This window comes from Sarcophilus harrisii, chromosome 2 (genome assembly GCF_902635505.1).
Source record: "Sarcophilus harrisii chromosome 2, mSarHar1.11, whole genome shotgun sequence".
Taxonomy (NCBI): domain Eukaryota; kingdom Metazoa; phylum Chordata; class Mammalia; order Dasyuromorphia; family Dasyuridae; genus Sarcophilus; species Sarcophilus harrisii.
In genome coordinates, this window is record NC_045427.1 from 98,393,020 (window position 1) to 98,412,680 (window position 19,661).

Here is a 19,661-nt window from a genome sequence, read left to right on the forward strand (position 1 = left end):
CAATTCTTAATTTCGGCAAAGTTAAAAGTTATAATATATCATTAGCATTCCTATATATAATTCAGCCAAAAAAGGGAGAATAAGATAGTCCATTTAATATAACTACAGAAGCTACGAAATACTTGAGAGTATATTTTCTAATGTTTACCCAGGGGCTATATAAATCTAACCATAAAACATTCTATATGGAAATAAAGACCTAAAAACAAAACAAAAACATTAATTGCTCATGGATAGGTTGAGTCAACATAACAAAAATGACATTACCTAAATTAACTTACTTATTCAATATTTTGCCAGACTTCCAAAAGAATATTTGATATAGCTAGAAAAAAAATAACAAAATTCACATGGAAGAACAAAAGTTAATGAAGAAAAAAGTGATAAGGAAAAAGTTCTATTAGTATTAGATCCCAAACTATATTACAAAGCACTTATAATTAAAATATTTTAATACTGGTTTAAAAAAAAAGGTTAATCAATAGAATAGATTAGGTATATAACAGAGAAGCAAGCAAATATAGTAGTATATTGTTTGATAAACTCAAAGACCCCAGTTTCTGGGAAGTATTCACTATCTGACAAAAATTACTAGACAAAATGGATCTCTACCAGATTATACAATGGATAGAGTTCTTGGTCAGGAGTCTGAGTTCTAATTTGGTCTCATACATTATTGTTTGATGCTGGTTTTTTGTCTGCTTCAGTTTCCTCAACTACAAAATGGGGGGAAAATAATATTAGTACTTTCCAGGGATGTTATGGGGATTAAATAAAATAATAGTTGTAAAGTGCTTAGCACATGCATGGCATGACATGCTACTCTTAATACTTGTTTCCTTCTTTTTCTTCCTTTTTATACTTTTATACATACATGCATACCTATCTGTGTACATATAAAACTTTTTATCTCAAAGTACTAAAACCTTTCAGAAGTGCTAACTCTGAGAAGTTGTGAGATACTGCAAGTTGGTTAATAGAGTTATATTGACCTTTCTCCCCAAATCCTTTTGTTATATTCTTGTCATTGAGGATATTTTAAACACTTGTTAAAATTATACACACAAGGGTAGAGATGATGTTTCACCTTTTGTCCTTTCTGAATATTTTCCTCCCATCTTGTGATTGTCAAAAGTTTCTATAACAGAAAAACAAAGTCCTTTATCTTAAAATTAGGAATTGCAGGCTGTAATAACATTGATAACAACTCATTTTTAATGCACAATCAATCACTGTGTCAGATCCCTCTCTGATTTAGGGAGGAGGGGAACAGTGAACATTTGAAACACAGGAAAGGAAGGAGTAACAGCTGGTATTTCTATAGTACTTTGTGGAATCACAGCATTTTAGAGTTAGAAGCAGTTATCTAATTTAACTTGTACCAAAAAGTTTCCACTACAAAACACTCTATAAATAATGAAAACTCAATAAACAAACAAGGATTCTTTATGCATTATATTTATATGCCAGGTATTGAACTAGATGCTAGGAATACAGAACCAAAAGGGAGATAGTTCCTGCTCTCAAGAGAAGTAAAAGAATGTTCTACTGGTGATGTTGAATAGGTTCACAGATAAGGAAATCCAGGATGTACATAGCCTTTGCTTGAATAACTGTAATAAGAGGGAACCCATTACTTTTCTTTTCTTTTTTTGCTGAGGTAATTGGGGTTAAATGAATTGGCCAGGGTCACACAGTTAGGAAGTATTAGGTGTCTGAGGCCTAATTTGAACTCAGGTCCTCCTGACTTCAGGGCTGGTGCTCTATTCACTGTGCCATATAATTGTCCTGAAACCATTACTTTTCAAGGCAACCCAATACATTTTTTTTGATGGCATTAATTAAAAAGAAGTCTCATTTGATCCTTACAAAAATCCTGTAAGGTAGGTGTCACTACTCGTTTTTATATGAGAAAAATGAGTTGAAAAATGGGTAGGTTATTTGCTCATTGATCAACAGTTAACTAAGTGTTGAAGAGAATATTCAAAGCCGTATTTCTCCTGGTTCCAAGTACAGCTGTGTGTTCCAGTACCCTGTGCTACCTTATGTTCACTCTCTTCCTTCCTGCACGTTCAGTTTATAACCCAAAAGATGTTTTGGTAATTGACATGCTTCTCTGTGGTAATTGCAAGAAAGAATAATGGAAACATGCTGGATTCCTTTGTTCTCTATAAGGTAGATTTCAGTATTCCCATTTTGCTTTGGTCAGTTTCCCTTTGTCTGTTGCCTAATGTAACCTGGCTTATTGGCACATCCTAAGGGATGAAATTGTGTTATGTGCAAGCGGGAAACTGCATATATGAAAATCCTAGTCAGTTCTGACCAAACTGTGGTTGGAAACTTTGACCAGGAACTATAAAACTGTCAAGAACTAGAAACTGATCTTCTGCCATACCAAATAGCTTGTTACGGAAACTATTGAGAAGATAAAGAGTCATAGATTTAATTTGCTTTGTGCTCAGCATTGTTTGCGACGGGAGCATCTGGCAGAGTTAAATAGCTTTGCATTACATCATTTTTCATCTCTTGCTTTTCATTTATCATTTCCATTGATTTATTTGACACCGAAACTGGTCCCACCCTCTTCTGAGCACGTCCTGTAGAATAAAAAATGTGCATCGATATCATTCAGTGTCCTCAAGATGAAATATCTTCTTTGATTTGGTTTGGGCCTGTAGAAAAAAAAGAGAGAGAGGTTTCTTTGATGCTTTTTTAGCAGATGGTTTTATTTCTCCATCCTCAGGAGCAAGGGTGAGCAGCTTGTACACTAAAAGTTTTTCAGAGGATTTCAAGTGTTATACTGGATTTTCTATTGTTCTGTTGCTGGCATTCACAATCCTGGGTGTCTTTTCTTTATTGTCTTGTTCTTGCTTTTGACTAGATTACATCCCTTACCATTCACTCACCTTGCTCCAGAGCTAGATTGGGGTGCTGTGAAAACAACACCAGATTAGGAGACCGGAGATCTGTTTTTCAAGTCCTGATTCTGACACTTTGTAGCTGTGTATGTTCAGTCATATCAGTTAACCTCATTGAATCTCGATTTCTTTATTGAAAAACAGAACAATGCTATTGATGTGGCTTACCTGATAGGGATAGTGTGGCAATAATATTTTGCAAACTTTAAAGGGCAACATAAATATGTGTTATTACCATTGTCTTTCATCCTTTTTTTTCTGCCTCAGTTTTGACATCTAGTTCTATCAATTCTGTCTCTGCGACATCTTTGGTCCTCTTTGTTCTAATTGCTGCCACTCAACAGGCCTTAACACCCACATGCACTATTGCAGTAGCCTTTTAACAAGTCTCCCCATTGTTTCCCCATCTCTTTTTCAAACCATTGTACATACTTCTGTCAGACTGAATCAGAGGTAATGGGATTTAATGAAAAGAACTTGGCATTTATCATAAGACCTGGATTTGAATTCAAGCTCTGGTATTTACTGGTGATGTGAGTATGACAAGTGAGTTATGATCCTTAGTTTCTTCATCAGGAAAACTAGAACAATTATAGTCATAGGATATCTACATGACAGGATTGATGTGAGGCAAGCACTTTGTAGATCTTAAAAAGTGCCCTATAAATGTGAATGATTATTATGTACACCACATGTCCAAAAACTTCATTGTCTTTCTTTTGCCTTAGTAATAAAGTTCAAAATGTTTTGAGATCGTTTACATCCTTATTTGTGGACCATCTCAGCCATCTTCTCTCCTTCTCATTATATACTTTAAATCCATAGACCTCCTGAGTGCTTGTCCTGGAGGACTTTCTCTATTCAATTTTGGAACTCCTGCTGTTGCCTGGAGCTGTCCTGATAATGACCCATTAGACCACGTTTTACATATAATCCAGCTGTCTGCTTTGGCAGTCTTCTTGACATCTGTTCTGCTTCTGGGCATCTTCCTCTTGCCTCACCCTCTCCTCCTACCCTTTTCACTTCTTGCTCTGGAAACAGTATTCAATCAAAAAAGTACTATCATGGCTTCAAAAAATGAACATCTCAATTCACTACCTCACATCTCCGTGACTTATCAGATTATGATGTTTTACATCATTTCCTGGACATTATATTTCTCAAAATGATGTCATTTCATATTGCTTAACTTTTTACTCTACTCAAGTTGAACTAATTTATGTTTAAATAGGTTTCATCCTTTGTAAAAATAAGATTTATGATTTTTATCTTTATATCATAGCCATTTCTGTATCTATCCTGCCCCATCCCCTCCCGCATCCTTCCCCAAACTGATGTTTCCTTTGTAATAAAGAAAATACAATTAAGCAAAGCAGTGATCAATCTGATAATGTATGCAACATCATGGCCCCGTAGTCCACAATTTCACTGCTAAGAAAAGAGAAACATTTCATTTTCTGGTCTAGTACAATGCTCTAAAGGTAGTAGATAATTGCTATTTTTTTCTGAAATGAATTGCATTGAATTTATAATTCATAATTTAATTGCAATCTTATTTTTGGGATGCTTCAGATTTATTCCCACTTTTTTCAAGGGGCAAAATTATTTTTTTCTTTTGGGAAAGGTGAGGAAGTAGAAGGAGTTAAATCTAACCAAAATCGGATACTGCAACTCTGCAGAGGTGGGGAATCACTGCTAAGGAAAACTCCAAGGTTCACTTTTAAATGGTCCAATCACAAAGAGAAGAATGGAATCAATCCCTCATGATTTGCAAAGTTTCTCCTGTTTGTATTATGCATGAAGCTAAATAGACTAGGCTTGTTATCTATAGATTTCCACAGGGCTAATTAGGCTTGCTCTTATAGATGGGAAGAATGCCAAATCTTGAACATGTTGTAATGAAATTTTCCCTTACTCTTCAACAGGTCTGAATTAATTATAATATAGTATCTTTTGTTTCTTGATCTGGAAATTTTATCCGTGTAATTTTATAGGTGTAGAAATGTTTTCCATTGATGCAGATGGGGACATTCATCTGAAATTTATAGTCCCATTCTCTTTTTTCCACTCACATTATCATCCTCTTCTTTAGACCTTCATCAACTGTTCCTTGGGCTATTCAAATAACATTTTATTTGGTCTCTTTGCCTCAAGTCTCTCTCAGTCTCAGTTCATCCTCCATGAAGCAACCAAGTGATTTTCCTAATATGAGGGTCCTAAAAAAATCAAAACAAATCCCTAATAGCTCTGGGATCAAGTATAAAGTTCTCTAGTATGTAAAACTCTTCACAGTTTGGTTTTAGGCAAATGGACCAATTTGTGTTTCCTGTTTAGTCTTTTTATTACACAACTCTTTTGTATTACCTATCTTCATTAATATGGATTTAAAAATTATATAAAAACCTACGAGATTCAAGAAATTTCTCCTACATCTCCATATTTCCATTATGTACAAAGCTTTGTACCTGCTCCCCTAATCTTCTTATATAATTACTACATACTCTAAACAAAATCAAGCTAGGATCCCTGACTTCTTTTTGAGAATTTGGCTTGAGACATTGGAGTATCCTAAGGTAGTCCCACATATCCTCTGGTTTTCTGCTAGAGAAATAACTGGAAAATGGGAGTGAACAGTGATGCTGGCTCACACTCAATCCAATCATATTGTTTGGGACAAAAAGACCTACCCAAATTGACTACTACAGAGATCACTCATAGAAAGCAGAATTATTTATTAGAATCTCGAGAAGTGGACCCCATCCTGGTCTGCGAGCAAAATTTCATAGCAGGATAGGACCAGAGCCTTGAAAATGCTTACAGCTTTTATACATTTCAGGCAAAGAACCTCCAAAATCCCACCCTCTATATGTTGTGATTGGTCACATAAATCTACTGTTCCCCTAGTTGGTCAGTGGAATGCAGTAGACAAGGTGATATACAGCTTCTTTGGCCATGTAGTCCAGGTCTTATCTAAAATCATGTGACTCCGGAGAAGCCAAAACTGAGGCCTATAAGGCTTGATCTACTTTAGAATTTGTAAGTTCTTCACCTTTTCCCACACAATATGGATCCTCTATTGGTTCTCCAATGCTATTATTATCCTCATTTTACAGATGAGAAAACTGAGGCAGATATTTAAATGACTTAATACAGGTCACATAGAATATCTGAGGAAGGTTTTGAATTCAAATCTTTCTGACTCCAGATTCAGCACTGTATTTACTGTGTCACCTCTATACTGTGCCTGTCCCTATTAGAAAGTGGTAATATGCTTCATCATTGGTCCTTTGGAATCACAGCCCCTCATTGCGTTGATCAAAGTTACTAAGGTTTTTGAAGTTTGTTTTGATAGCATTGTTATTTTTATATAAATTGTTCTGGTTTTGTTCATTTCATTCTGAAATAGTTCATACAAATATTCCCAGGTTTTTCTGAAATCATTCCGTTCATCATTCTTACAACACAATAGCATTCCATCACATTTTTATGTCATGAATTGTTCAGTTATTCCTCAATTGATGGAAGCTCCTTACATTTCCAATTCTTTGACATCATATCTCTTCCTGATCCCTATACAAATTTAGGGCCCTTTGTTCTGGATTTGGAACTTCTTGTTCGGTGGATAACCTTTTTCTGTGGAAGGCCAAGGTCTCCCACTGCATGTAGGCTGTCTCCAATCCCAGGTCCTAGGCCAAGCTCCACTTGGTCATTGTTTGGACCCGGATTGGTGCACAGTGAAAGTAAATGGTAATTATTGTGGTTTTGGCCAGAAACCCTGAAGGATTTACCTCTCCTTGATTGATGTTTTTTTGTCTAGGTAAAAGAGGCCACTCTTTGCATCATTTCTTACTTAGCCTTAATCGCTGATTGGGCATCAGCTTAAAAAAGGCCAAGGTCTTTCACTGCAACCAGGGCCATCTCTAGTCATTTTGATCTGTATCTTGTCATTGGACTCAGACAGTTCTAGAGGTGAAAGTGAGGCTGTTGATTTTGCACAGCCCTTTTTTATTTAAATCCAATTCATTTGCATGTCATGGAAATCACCTTTCTGATATCATGATCCTGCATGATATGGCTTTGGTTGGCAACCTCTGACTCAGATATGAGTAATACATGGGAACATTTGCTCCTGGTTCTCGTTAGAGGTGTTTAAATATTACCTATGGCTCCATAGACATTCTCATTAGTCTTCTTGTCATTGAATGAGCTTGGAGATCCACCAGATGGGAGAACCCTAAAGGAAAAATTCTGATCCTATGCCATTGGACCCTTTTATAACACAAACTCTACTGATCAAAGGCAGCTAGTTATCAGAATATCTGCTAGTTCTGCTATATAGTATCTGAAACCTCTTGTAGGAGAAAATTTGAGTTTTCTCTTTTAGTGATCCTTGAACACTTAGTTTTACAAAGAAAGCAGATACAAAGAAAGGCTGGGATGGGTCTAGTTCTGTGGTGATGGGTTCACTAGTTCCAGTCACAGCTCTTACAAAGTCAGGGCTTTGAGAAGCAGTATTACATAAGGATGAATTGCCCACAGGATCTGGACTATTGTCACAACTGGAATAAATATCTTTGTTTTTCTTCTTCTTGGGCATATTACTGGCTATTTTCATATTTGCTTTGATCTTGTAATCTGACAGCCTTTCTCACAGCTATTTTTCTTGATAGAGATAATTTCAAATGGCCTTTTTGATGGGAGCAGTTGCATCTCTTTCAAAATGGCATCTTGCCTTTTTCATTCACTGGGAATTGCCTGTATTCTACTGGCTCTCTGATTTTGGCTTTTTTTCAGAATAGTTCTGAGAACTGTTTTTTAGTAATGCAGGTTTCAGGGACTCCCATATTGTCTTCCTCATCTTTTCAGTCTGAATCAGGAAGGGTAATGGTATTGCTTTTGCAGTACGTTGAAGACTACAGGGTCCTGCTTATTTTCCATCAACCTCTGGATTGAAGGACTGATTGGGTTTTTTACAATGTCCATGGGAAAACAGCCTGGCTGTGAACTGGGCCTTCATTTCTACTCTATCATCCTGAGGTACTTCTTAACATTTCATTCAATGCCTTAGCTACAATCTACTGCTCTTCAGCCTGTCCACTCTGGCAAGTCTTATTCTCCTCATTCTGGTCATTGATTTTTTGGGAATTATTATTGGGCATATGGGAGTTGATATTTGAAGATTGATATTTTCATTGTTGAAATTCTTGTTGCTCACAAGGGCTGATGAAATGCCTATTCCTGTACCTGCACTCAGACCATAATATGCACGATTCTTGAATGGTTCACAAAACATCTGTTCTAAAGAGATAAATTACAGGATTGGCAAAAATTCAACAAACTGACTGAAAGATTAAAGTTTTACTGCATAATATTTCACCAAGGTAAGATCAACAAATCCTATTCATCTTGAAAGGTCTGTGATCCAATTATTTGGGTTATGCAAATGAAGATAATTAGAAATGAGCAGGTAGTTGATATAGGAAAAAACCTCATTGACAGCTTTCATTTTGTTATCTGTGAGGACACCAAATCAGCTTGTCTACTTATCTCATATAGTTTCAAAATGTGGGAACTCCAATTCTGCCATCTTTAGTGCAGAAAAGACACCATCTTTGGCTAGAAAGCTGAATTCTAACTTCATGTAACTCTTTCAAGTAGCATTTATGTTGAGGTAGCAAAGATTTATTTCAAGAACAGCTCCAAAACAAAAGAATATAAATAAATAAAAAAAACAAAACAAAACCTGATCATCACCTATATTCAACTGCATGTTGGATGAGCTCTCTTAAGGAAAGGAACTTGAATTAATTCTAATTATTCCAAGTTTCAGGCTAATCCTTCATATTTTATATTTCAAAGAGTTTGTTGACTCTCAATCATTCCTCATGGCAAAAGTGCATAAGTTAATGCAAAAGAAACCTTTAAAAGATTGAGATGTGATGAATCTCACTTCAAAATGAAGGGCATTGATGACTAGAGGTTGATAGAGACTAAATTACTGTATACAATCTGGAAGCCTAGGTTCTCTTTGTGACAAACAGGGAAGAACACTGATAGAAACATCTCTGCCTTAAGTGGACCTTTTATTCTTAAGTAGGTCTTTCATTTCTTGTCTTGAATCATCAAAATTATAATCCCTCAATTACTATATCCAATTAGAAAGCTATGATGTCAGTCCTGAAGATTACATGTCTCCCATAAAACATTTACTGTACTGTAATTCTTTTGCTAAATTCTTTGTAGTGTTAGTTCACTTTCTAAGCCTCACTGTAGCTAAGATCTTTAAGGACCCTATAGATCCTACCAATCAATGGCATAATTCTCTGCTTGCCAGGACTTAATGGAGTCTTCCTCCTGGTTAATTGTGAGTTCTGATAGGAAACTTAACTCTCATCTTTCCCTTGTTAGTTGCTAAAATCACCCCCCCCTCCCCCGGCTTTTTTTTTGGCTAAAAACCCTTATGGATATAGACTACTGTTAGAAGTGTAATAAAATCTTTGCCTTTTGATTTGGAGAAGGTCTACTAAGGCTACAAATTCTTTTGAGACAATTTGTGACACTGGCCTATAATGTAACCCCAATATACTTTTGGGATAATAGCCTATACCCCAACATTTGATGTCTTATATAGGGAGATTCTGGTTGCACCTCCATATCCCATGGTTGGGATACAAGGAAGTTCAGAAACATCCACCCCCACAGATGCAAGATTTGAATTTTGGTTCCTATGGAAATTTTCAGCTTATGTTCAGAAGGGATGGGAAAAGCTCCATTATGATTACAAAACTTCCCCAAAATATTAACTTGAAGCTTATACATCCAGATGGCTTTCACCAGTTCCAAATGTGAAGTAAGTTTGAGTAAGCCTGCAAGGTCTAGCACATCAGGAATGCTAAAGACCTCATGGCTATGGACCATTGCTTCTCAAGGTGAATGGCATAGAGCTGCTCAATGCTTGGCATCTTCTTAAGTGTTAAAAAACTGGAATTAATAAAGCCAGATGGCATGTATTCCCACAAGTGGCCTGCATAGGGATCCTCAACTTTTACTACTCTCAATTTACAGAATTATTGCCTTCTTCAGCTTCTGGGAGAGGCATTCTGTATATGATATCCTATAAAAGGAGAAATCTAAGGATTTGGCAGAGTATTGTATGTAAGAGGTGGTTTATGTAATCTTTTGTCTCATCTGATTTTGTCACCTCAGGGCTTTCCTTCTTTGGGAGACAAATTTTCACAGGTTTCCTTCAAGTAATGACTCCAGGAGAAAATGACCAATTACAATTTGGCTACTTGAGTTAAAAATCCATTCACCTAGAGGTTAAGGCTTCAATCGAGGGCCCCTGGAAGACCATATTCTGACTGGGGAGACACCAGGACAAAAATAACAAGGGTTCTGTATGAGGTCACCAAGAGAGAGGACTTCTTGAACAAGTGATGTGAGTTAAAGCTTGTCACACATGTTTCTTATATGTAGGTCTCACTACTATCATGGTCTAAGCTTACTCCTCCTATGGATGCTGTATGTACTTGTGGGAAAGAGTGAACCAGGTTCTTAGGAGGTTTTCTATTAACTATCCTTACCATGTGATCTGTGAGCTGGGGACCTAACTTATCAATTGAAACTGAAGTTGGGAAATGCTATTATTTTTTTTCTCCTTCTCCTCTTCCTTCTCCCCCTTTTTTTTTTTTTTTTTTTTTTTTTTTTTTTTGCCTTTCCTCCTCCCCCTCTTCCTTCTACATTTTTGTTTTTCAAAAACCTGAGACAATTTACTTTTATCCTACACAGAAAAACAGGCTTAAAAACCCCATTGTGTTTTAAATAGAGCTACTTAACCAGCCTTTACACCCAAATCATTCTGGCTTTCACTGAATGTCCAATAACCTTGCTTTCTTGGCTCACTGTTTAGGTTTTGATGGCTTAGAATGATTGTAAATAGCATTGTTTTCTGTTCTGATGAGAAACTCTGAGGGTCTTCCCCTTCCAAATTGATAATTTTGGGATAGTAAATTGGGCTATTTTTTGTCTCAATTCTTACCTAGTCCTTATTCATTGAACAGATGTGACCTTAGATAAACTGAAACCTGGGAAAGATCTTTGTCTGTCTGTCTGTCAATCTATCTATCTACATACCTAGCTACCTATCCTGGTGAAGCAGTTAGGATTAAGTGACTTGCCCAGGATCGTACAGCTAGGGAAGTATTAAGTGTCTGAGGTTGGATTTGAATTTAGGTTCTCCTGACTTCAGGATTGCTGCTCTCTCCAATGAGCCATCTAGCTGCCTCAAAAGACCTTAATTTAGAAAGGTCAAAGTCACCCACTTCATTCTGTAATGCCAAAGAAACTGAGCAAGACAGAGATTAGAGACCAATTCAATAGTTTATTAAATGGAGAGAAATACTGAGACCAGTTGATCCCAGGGCTAGACGAGACTATCATCTCAAAGAGACTAGCCCCGAGTATCGGGGCAGGGAGCCTTTTATGGAATAACAGGAACAATGACATAATGGAGGGACCTAGGTGGGGATAACCTAATATAAGGAGGTTACTGATATTCTAATGACATTAAGGAATGTCTATAAAACCTTTATCTCAACTATTAAGAGGGGACAGTCATAACCTAAGGCAGAATTACGAAATAGGACAATTGGAGGGACTGGTCACCCCATTAAAAGGGAACTTTGGCATAATAATTCTGGGACTTGACTTTTATCTTGCTACTGGACTTTAATGACTTAAGGAGGAGAGAACAAGACTGATAATTTTGCTTTAACTCTACCTCACTCAAATTCAATTCATGAAATCATCCTTATGATGTCATTGTTCTCTTTGAGACTGAAAGACCATCCTTACCCCCTACCACCACCAACAGAAGAGAATTGGGCTCAGAAGAAAGGCGGCTGTCACGGCCAGACTCTGGCTAGAAACTCAGGAATCTCTGCTGGTACTTCCATGGCTGTAATTTTTAGTATTATGGCAATGCATTTTAATGAAATGTTATCTTAGAGAACATAAGCCAGGATAACGAAGGTTACTGTTATTGGACCCTGGAGAATAGTAGGGAAATTTTATCATACAAAGGTAGCTCTGGCTACTTGATTAAGCTCACCAGACTTCTTTAAGGCTAAATAAGGACCAGATTTGTTTGTTTGTTTGTTTTAGGGGGCTAAGATGCTATACATCTTGTAAACTGGGAAGACTTAATAAAACAATTTCCTCAAAACATATCAATTTTTGTCTCTTTTAATCCTGCCAGCTTTGATGCAGGCAGAAGTTGGACTCTCCCTCCCCTCCCCCCCCCAGTTAGAACCTAGCCAGTGTTTATGCAGCCTTCTTTAAATGCTTTCAGAAATGGAAAGAATTCCCTGAACCATTAATCAAAGTTGTGTCATACCTAACTACAGAACTGTAAAAATTGGGCTCTTGGTCGTCATGGACTGCCCCAGTTTGCTGATCTTTCTATTAGTTCATAGCTCAGTTCTCAAGAAGGAATTAAATCTGTTGTTGAGATTTTGATGGAAATTTTTTTTCCAATTAGGCTGGCTCTACGCTTCTCCAGGTGAAATAAGATTAACAAGAAGCTATCTCATTTGATTATTTTATCTTTGCTTACCTTTGCTTGTTCTAAACAAGGCCTTATGGTAATTCATTTTCACTTCATGCTCATAAGTAAACCAGTCAGTATTTGTGGAATTCTTAAAACCACATATCTTCTATGCTGACTTTTATATTTGAAAGAATACCAGATGTTTTTTGGGAGACAATTCTGACTGGCATTCCAGAGCAGGTTAATGTGACATATGTTATATATATTAAGATATAACTTTTTAGGATTTATTTTTCTTCTCTCCCATCCTTCCCTCCTTCCTTTGTTTGTTCATTCATTCGTTCCTTCCTTCCCTCAATCTTGGCTATCTTCTCCCTTCTTTCCTTTCTTCCCTCCCTCCCTTTCTTTCCTGCCTCTCTTCCTTCCTTCCTTCCTTCCTTCCTTCCTTCCTTCCTTCCTTCCTTCCTTCTTTCCTTCCTTCCTTCCTTCCTTCCTTCCTTCCTTCCTTCCTTCCTTCCTTCCTTCCTTCCTTCCTTCCTTCCTTCCTTCCTTCCCTCCCTAATTTCCCTTCCTTTCTTCTTCCTCCCTCCCTCTCTCCCTCCCTTCTTCCTTTTCTTCTTTCCTTTCTTTCATTTCTTCCTTCCATCTAGATCTTTTCTTCCCAAAACACAAAGATTCTTGGCATGATGGAAAACTTCCAGCTATACCACATATATTAGAATAATGAAGTTGGTTTCAGGAACAAGATTCAGGCTTATAGTGTTGATTTCTCTAGAGTCTGTTAACTTACTGTCTGACCATCAAATCTTAGTGGGAAATAAAGGCAAGAAGACTTCTGGTGGTAGTCAGTTTAGAAACACTCGAGTAACTGTGCTCAGTCCATGAAGAGAGACTGATAGAAATGTGGCTCAAAGACCATGCTAACTCTGAGATAATCATAGCTAGCAAACACTTTAAAACTTGAAAAGTACTTTACAAATATCCATTTGTAAGACTCTGCAAAGTAGATGCTATTATTTCCCTCATTTTATACGTGAACAAACTGAGGTAGAGAGAGGTTTAATGATAGCTAGTGGTCTGAAGTTGGTTTTGAACTTGTGTCTGCCTAACCTCAAATCTAACACTCAATCCACACCATTGGATCATGTCAGTGCAAGGGTCCCTCCATCTTGATTTTCAGCATCTGCCTGGTCTAGAATATTCTCCCTATTTTTTTCCCTCTATCCAAAGCTTTCTTGTCCTTTAAGACTCCACTCAGGTCCTTCTTCCATGAATCTTTTCTTATTTCCCATTTCTGAATACATCTCATATCATCTATTTGACAATTAATCTTCTATTCTTTCCCTTTATATAATATTCTTACATTTAGGATGAAACGAAATTAGTTACACTTTATGAGGTCAAGATTAGGTAAATTTATCTGATAGGATATCTCGGACACCTCAGCAGAAGTGAGAGATCAACTGAGTTTAAAGAAGGCATTATGGTTCCACTATATGTTGAACTTTCACATTTAAAAAGTGATCTCATCACAACAAATCCCTGAAGCAGAAAGTCAAAGTATTTTTATCCTGTTATACAAAAGAGCAAACTAAGGTGTAGAGAAATTAAAACTGAACCCAGGGTTCAATGAACAGAAATGAGATATTTTATTAGACAGAGAATTGTGATTTAAGAGAATTTTAAATTGCTTTGCTGGAGTTAATATGTGCTGTGTCCTCTTGTTAAATGACAATGCTTTGATATAGAAGAACATTTTCTTATGGAAGGTTAAAATTGAGTTTCTGCATTCATATCTTAAAACTTCTCTTAAATTACACCTGTCTAATAAAATGGCTCTGTCTTCTGCTAACAAATATCTTGCCTAGATAGATATTACCAAATAGAAGATGTTTATTTATTTTTTTGCTCCAATTTTGTTCAGTGGACTTGATATCTTGATCTACTGGCTAGATGAAACAATTCTGATTTTTGGTACCAGATGTATCATAGCTTAGGTTTGTGTTCCACAGGTGTTCTCCCAGCTGGGAAATATGGAACCTTGCCATGGTTTTGAGATGATGATTTGGTATAGAAATGTGAGAGTGTTAAAAATAATTTTACATGTTAACAGTGGGCTTTGTCCCTGGTGGGCTCCATATGCATAACATATGACCAGTCCAGCAGCTGTTCTATATTGTAACAGGATAGTTATAAAGTTAGAGACATGTATGGCTATTCAAAACATAAGCAGTTGCTTGGAGTCATGGAAACAAGATTCAACAATAAACTTGATTTGTGAAGTTTCCAAAGAAAATAATCTCATCATCCTACGTTCAGGTGGTCTTGGGGTGTTGAATGAACTTTCTTTTTATTTCCATATTTTTAGTTTGCTGAAACAATTACCTCCTAGAGGCAGTGTAGAAGAGAAGCTAACACCCTTGGTTTTTTTCTTTTTCTACAATTTTCATTTAACACATTGAGAAGGAAGTAACAAATAGGTTGGGATTCTGCAATAGAATATTATCCTATTTCTAGTTTCAAAGTCAAAGGATCTGTGCAGTGGCAGAGTTCAAAGGTCATATCATGTACTTTAAAGTCCTTTCCAATATCAGTGGACAGTGTGTGTGTGTGTGTGTGTTTGTGTGTGTACACACATATAAATATACAATATGATAATGGGAAATCAATACAAAAATATAAATTTTCAGATACATTCTCATAATTTGTATTATCATGACTTTTTTCCCCCTCTAGAATGGACCATAAGAATATCATTATCTCCATTTGTAGGTGGGATAGATCAAAATCCAGAGAAAATTTTGTTCAAGGTTATATTGGTGGTAGTACAATGAGGTAGTACAAAAGGGAGTATTCCTTTTATACTTTCCAGCATTATCAAACATCAGATAGAATGTGAATCACACTGAGTTGGATGAATTGGAATTCTATTTAAAGTATTTCAATATACATTGTAATGTTTTCCTTTATTCAATTTAGCCATGTTGATTTTACATACCTCCCCTCATATCCATGTTTGTGTGTATTCATATGTATAATTTCTTTATAGCCAATGCATCTCATATCATTAGGAGTCATCATCTCACAGGCTACACTATTCTTGTCCATGGTTTGGCCCCCATATATAATTATTTCTCATATTGATTTCAGTGAATCCCCTCCATGTGTTAAATGAGTGCATTGTAAATAGGAGGTGTTAAGCACACTACCTATGGCTCATAACACTCTCAAGTGGTGCCTGAACTTGATAAAAATGTAATTTGGAAATATTTAACAAATAAATATGCTGTATAGTAAAATGTAGATAATATTACATTTTTATTTTTTGAAAGAAAGTAAAGACAGTTTTATTTTAAAAATATGGTTCAATTTGCATTCAGAATTCATTAGTTCTTTGTCTAGAGATGGATAAGCATTTTTCATTATGGGTCCTTTGGAAAATAATATTACATTTTAAAATTAAGTCAATATGTGACTAATATGGGACCCTTATATAGGATTTAATTGTCCCTATTTCTATTTGAATTTGATACCACTGCTTTGAATGAACTCTAAAGGCCTTTCAATCTTTAAATATTCTATGTTCTATGTAGGATTATGATCCTGAGAAAAGGAAGAGGAAAATATGTATAATATATGTAATAACAATGAAGTTGAAATATTCACTCCACTCCACTCTATTCTAGTCTACTTTTTTTCTTCAATAAATTATCGTTTCCATCACCAATTTTTTTTCTTTTTGCAGACTTGACTCTGTTTTGGACTTATCTTGTGAATTAATTCTGGAGCTAGTTCAATGCCCTTTCTATTCAATTATGGATTTATTTCAAATTCGGTCTTGTGAAAAACCTTTATTCAATTGTGGAAATAGGAGGAAAACCTTATTGTATTGTTTGAATCTAGCCCTGTGTTACTGGAAAAATGGACCATCTTGATCTGCTATTTAGAAACCCTTAACCAAGGATTTAGGCTATGTTGACCAGAACTCAGTCAGCTCCAAAGAGTGATACAAGTAGTTTTCTCACAATAATCTATCTCAAGCAACCCATATGCCTTATATGAAAACTGGTCCTGTACTGAACAATCAGTTACTGTTTCCATGTTCCTTTGTTCACAGAAACTTTGAGGAAAAGGGGTACCTCTTTTTCTGAATTCAGAGAATTTCATCTGTTCATTCTCCATCTCCCAACTAGGAAAGTCTCTAATCTTTCAAGTAGAAATCAGATTACCTAATGTTGTATTGTTCCTTTTAATAATTGGCTTTATTGTATAGTTTTTAATGTATAAAAGTCTATCTGCCTTTGTATTTGGGGTCCAGTCCTAAACTGAGTAGGTAGCCTAGTCCCAATCTGTTAGGCAACTAACATGCATTGCTTAATAAATTGATAAGTTTGGAAGATTGAATCTTTGTTTCTTTAGTTATTTCAACTTTCACTTGCCACACTTTCTAGAGGGAAAGGTGATGTCTGGGCTCACAATGATGCTGATATAACACAACAAGAAGCAGTCATGGCTGTGATATCACCATAATAAAAGATAATGTTTTGGGTGAAGAAGTTATAAATCAACCTTTTGCCAATACTTATTTCTCAGTCATATAGAATTTCCTTGTTCAGCCCTGTAGTAACTAAAGTAGGTTTTGATTTTTACTCTAAACTACTTCTTGCTTAAACCTTTGAATTTGGTTCACAGGTAAAACTATAAATTTTGCATAGACTGATACCGTAAGGCCACAGTAATGCCAGTTTCCTTGAACTGCCTTATCTCAGTCATTCTGCCCCAAACTTCAGGCTATCAATACCACCCTTCCCTCTTGATCATCAGGATAATTGATAAGGATAAAAGATCTTATATTTTAGAATATCAGATGCTGCTCCTTCCAATCTATTAGAATATCAGATATCTTTCCCCATCAGAATATCAGATAATCTTCCCATCTCTGGTGCCTCCCTATCGTATCATATGCTCCCCATTATGTTATTGTTTCTGACTCCCTATAAAGAATCTCTATACCCCACATTCGATACTGGATACTTGGAGACGATAGTTGGATCCAGTAATTGACTTACTCTCCAATAAATTAAACAATTATGACTCTCTAACCTCTATCTCATCTTAGTTTCTCCACATTACATTTACATTACTCATCTCTCTCTCTCTCTCTCTCTGAATATATATTTCTCCCCCTGAATATCAAGCCCTGAACCATGACCTCATTTCCCAAGAGAGTTACTCTCCATTTACTTAATCCTATTAATCAGTTTCAATTACTACAACATGCCCCCTCCTACAAAGGAAACAGATTTGGAACACTCTTCTGATTTTTTCCCTCAAAAACCAAAATTGTATAGGCTATCAGAATTTCACATAGGCCAGAGACTAGATGATCCACTAAAAGAATTACATTTATTTTTATAAAAAATATATTTGTACATCAAAGTAAAAACTATTACATTTGAGACAAAGAAGAGGACACAGAAGTTTTTTCACAGATATAAATGGAAAGGCAATTTGATACTGGTCACTTAAATGTCAATTCTCAGCTCCTCCCTATTCTGGACGTAAGGAATAAAATCTCAAGTTTTATACATCAGATCATTCCTGTTTTTTTTTTTTTTTCATATGTCATGTACTACTTAAGTACATGACAAGCATGGTCAAGCATGCTATAAGGCAGCAAACTTTTGGGACTTAAATGCTATCCAGGAAGGCAAATCCTTTCAGCAAAAGAATTCTGAAAAATGGTATTTTATCTTCATTTTGTTTCATGTCACATGGCATGAAACAAAATGAAGGACAGGAGCTTTCATAGTTCCTTGGAACTCTATTCAGATCAATGACATCGGCTATGCCATAGGGCTAGAAATAGTCATGTTTTTCTTATATGAAAAATACTGAAAATACCTTTCAATACTAATTTTCTATTAAAAGTTTCATGCACTGTTGAACAAAATTTACAGTGCCTGGCACATAGTAAGTGCTTAATAAATGTTTACTGAATGAATTGAATAAAAGAATGAATAATCACAGTCCATATTTTTTTTAAAAAGAAAACTAGGATGTCCCTTGGAAATGAACATTATTGTATTGTAATCAAAACTTCAATACAATCTTTCCTCTGCCATGTAATAAATAACCACCTCTAAGTCAGATGTAAAAAACAACACAAATATAAGATAGGTCTTCATTTTCTAAAGAAATAGATTTTTATTGACCTTTTCTCTTTCTTATAAGGCAGTTAAAAAAAAAGAAATACATTTAACCTGTAGATAATTTTTCACTTGTATGTTGCTTAATATTAAATTTTTGTTTCCTTTATGTGATTGTCAGTAGAACTGTTAAAATTGTTTTAAAAATCATTATAAGTATCGTGTATTATCTTTTGCTTTGTCCTATTTTGATAGGAAAAAAACAAACCAACTCTGAAATTTCACAGGATAGTATATGTATAGATCTCTTGAACCAGACCTGTTTAGTGGATTTTTATCTAATTCAGATACAGCAAAGAAGGCAAACTTTGAATCTTAACAATATGTGACAATGCCCATTTATAAACACGGTGCTAATTTTTTTTGAATTATAGGTGAGTGTACAGATTACAGATGCAGGTTTACTAGATATATCTATAAATAAAATATTAAGTGCTTTAAGATAACAATATTCTTTGGCTGATTTAAGTGCCTATGATGGTTTCTGATGCTTGACTAAAATGAGTACGGCCCTACTATTATTGTCAGTCTTAACAATGAACTGGTCCGGAAGGTTCCTATGCTGTTGACTGTCAACATCTCGAGATCTACAATATATTCTCTTGGTCCAGTTAGTGATTTCACTAGCACGAGCATTGCACTTATGGCACTTGTTTGCTGAAATTAGAAAAAAAGAGAGAGTAAGAAGATTAATTTTTCTCAGTCTGCTACTCTTCTTATTAGGAATCTTTTAAAAGTTGTGAGAAAATCTGTAAATTGATTCTATGTTAAACTCATTTTGTTCCTTGTTCACCTTCAACCATGATTCTTCCCATAGGTACCCAATGTCTTGATTTCTTGACAGTACCTTGTCCTGCAGGCTTCCATCTGTGTTTATAGTCTTCTATTTAATTAAACCCAACTTTAGCTAACAATTACTTAGATGAGAGGATCATTTTAAAAATAAATGAAAAGAATCAACATTGCATTATTATTGTCTTAGTAGGA

General features: G+C 35.7%; 1 protein-coding gene and 1 pseudogene across 4 annotated transcripts in view; both read right to left on the minus strand.

The window, feature by feature from the left end:
- Positions 1-6,938: 6,938 nt before the first annotated feature.
- Positions 6,939-12,568, minus strand: LOC105749099 (annotated as a pseudogene).
- A 5,284-nt stretch (positions 12,569-17,852) lies between these two features.
- Positions 17,853-19,661, minus strand: part of EFEMP1 (EGF containing fibulin extracellular matrix protein 1) — a 72,694-nt gene continuing 70,885 nt past the window's right edge. For all 4 annotated transcript variants that reach the window (XM_023494946.2, XM_023494947.2, XM_023494945.2 and 1 more), the window contains one exon: positions 17,853-19,331. In XM_023494946.2, coding sequence (XP_023350714.1) covers positions 19,170-19,331 — 162 coding nt within the window. In that variant the 3' untranslated portion in view covers positions 17,853-19,169. The remainder of the gene's footprint in view (positions 19,332-19,661) is intronic.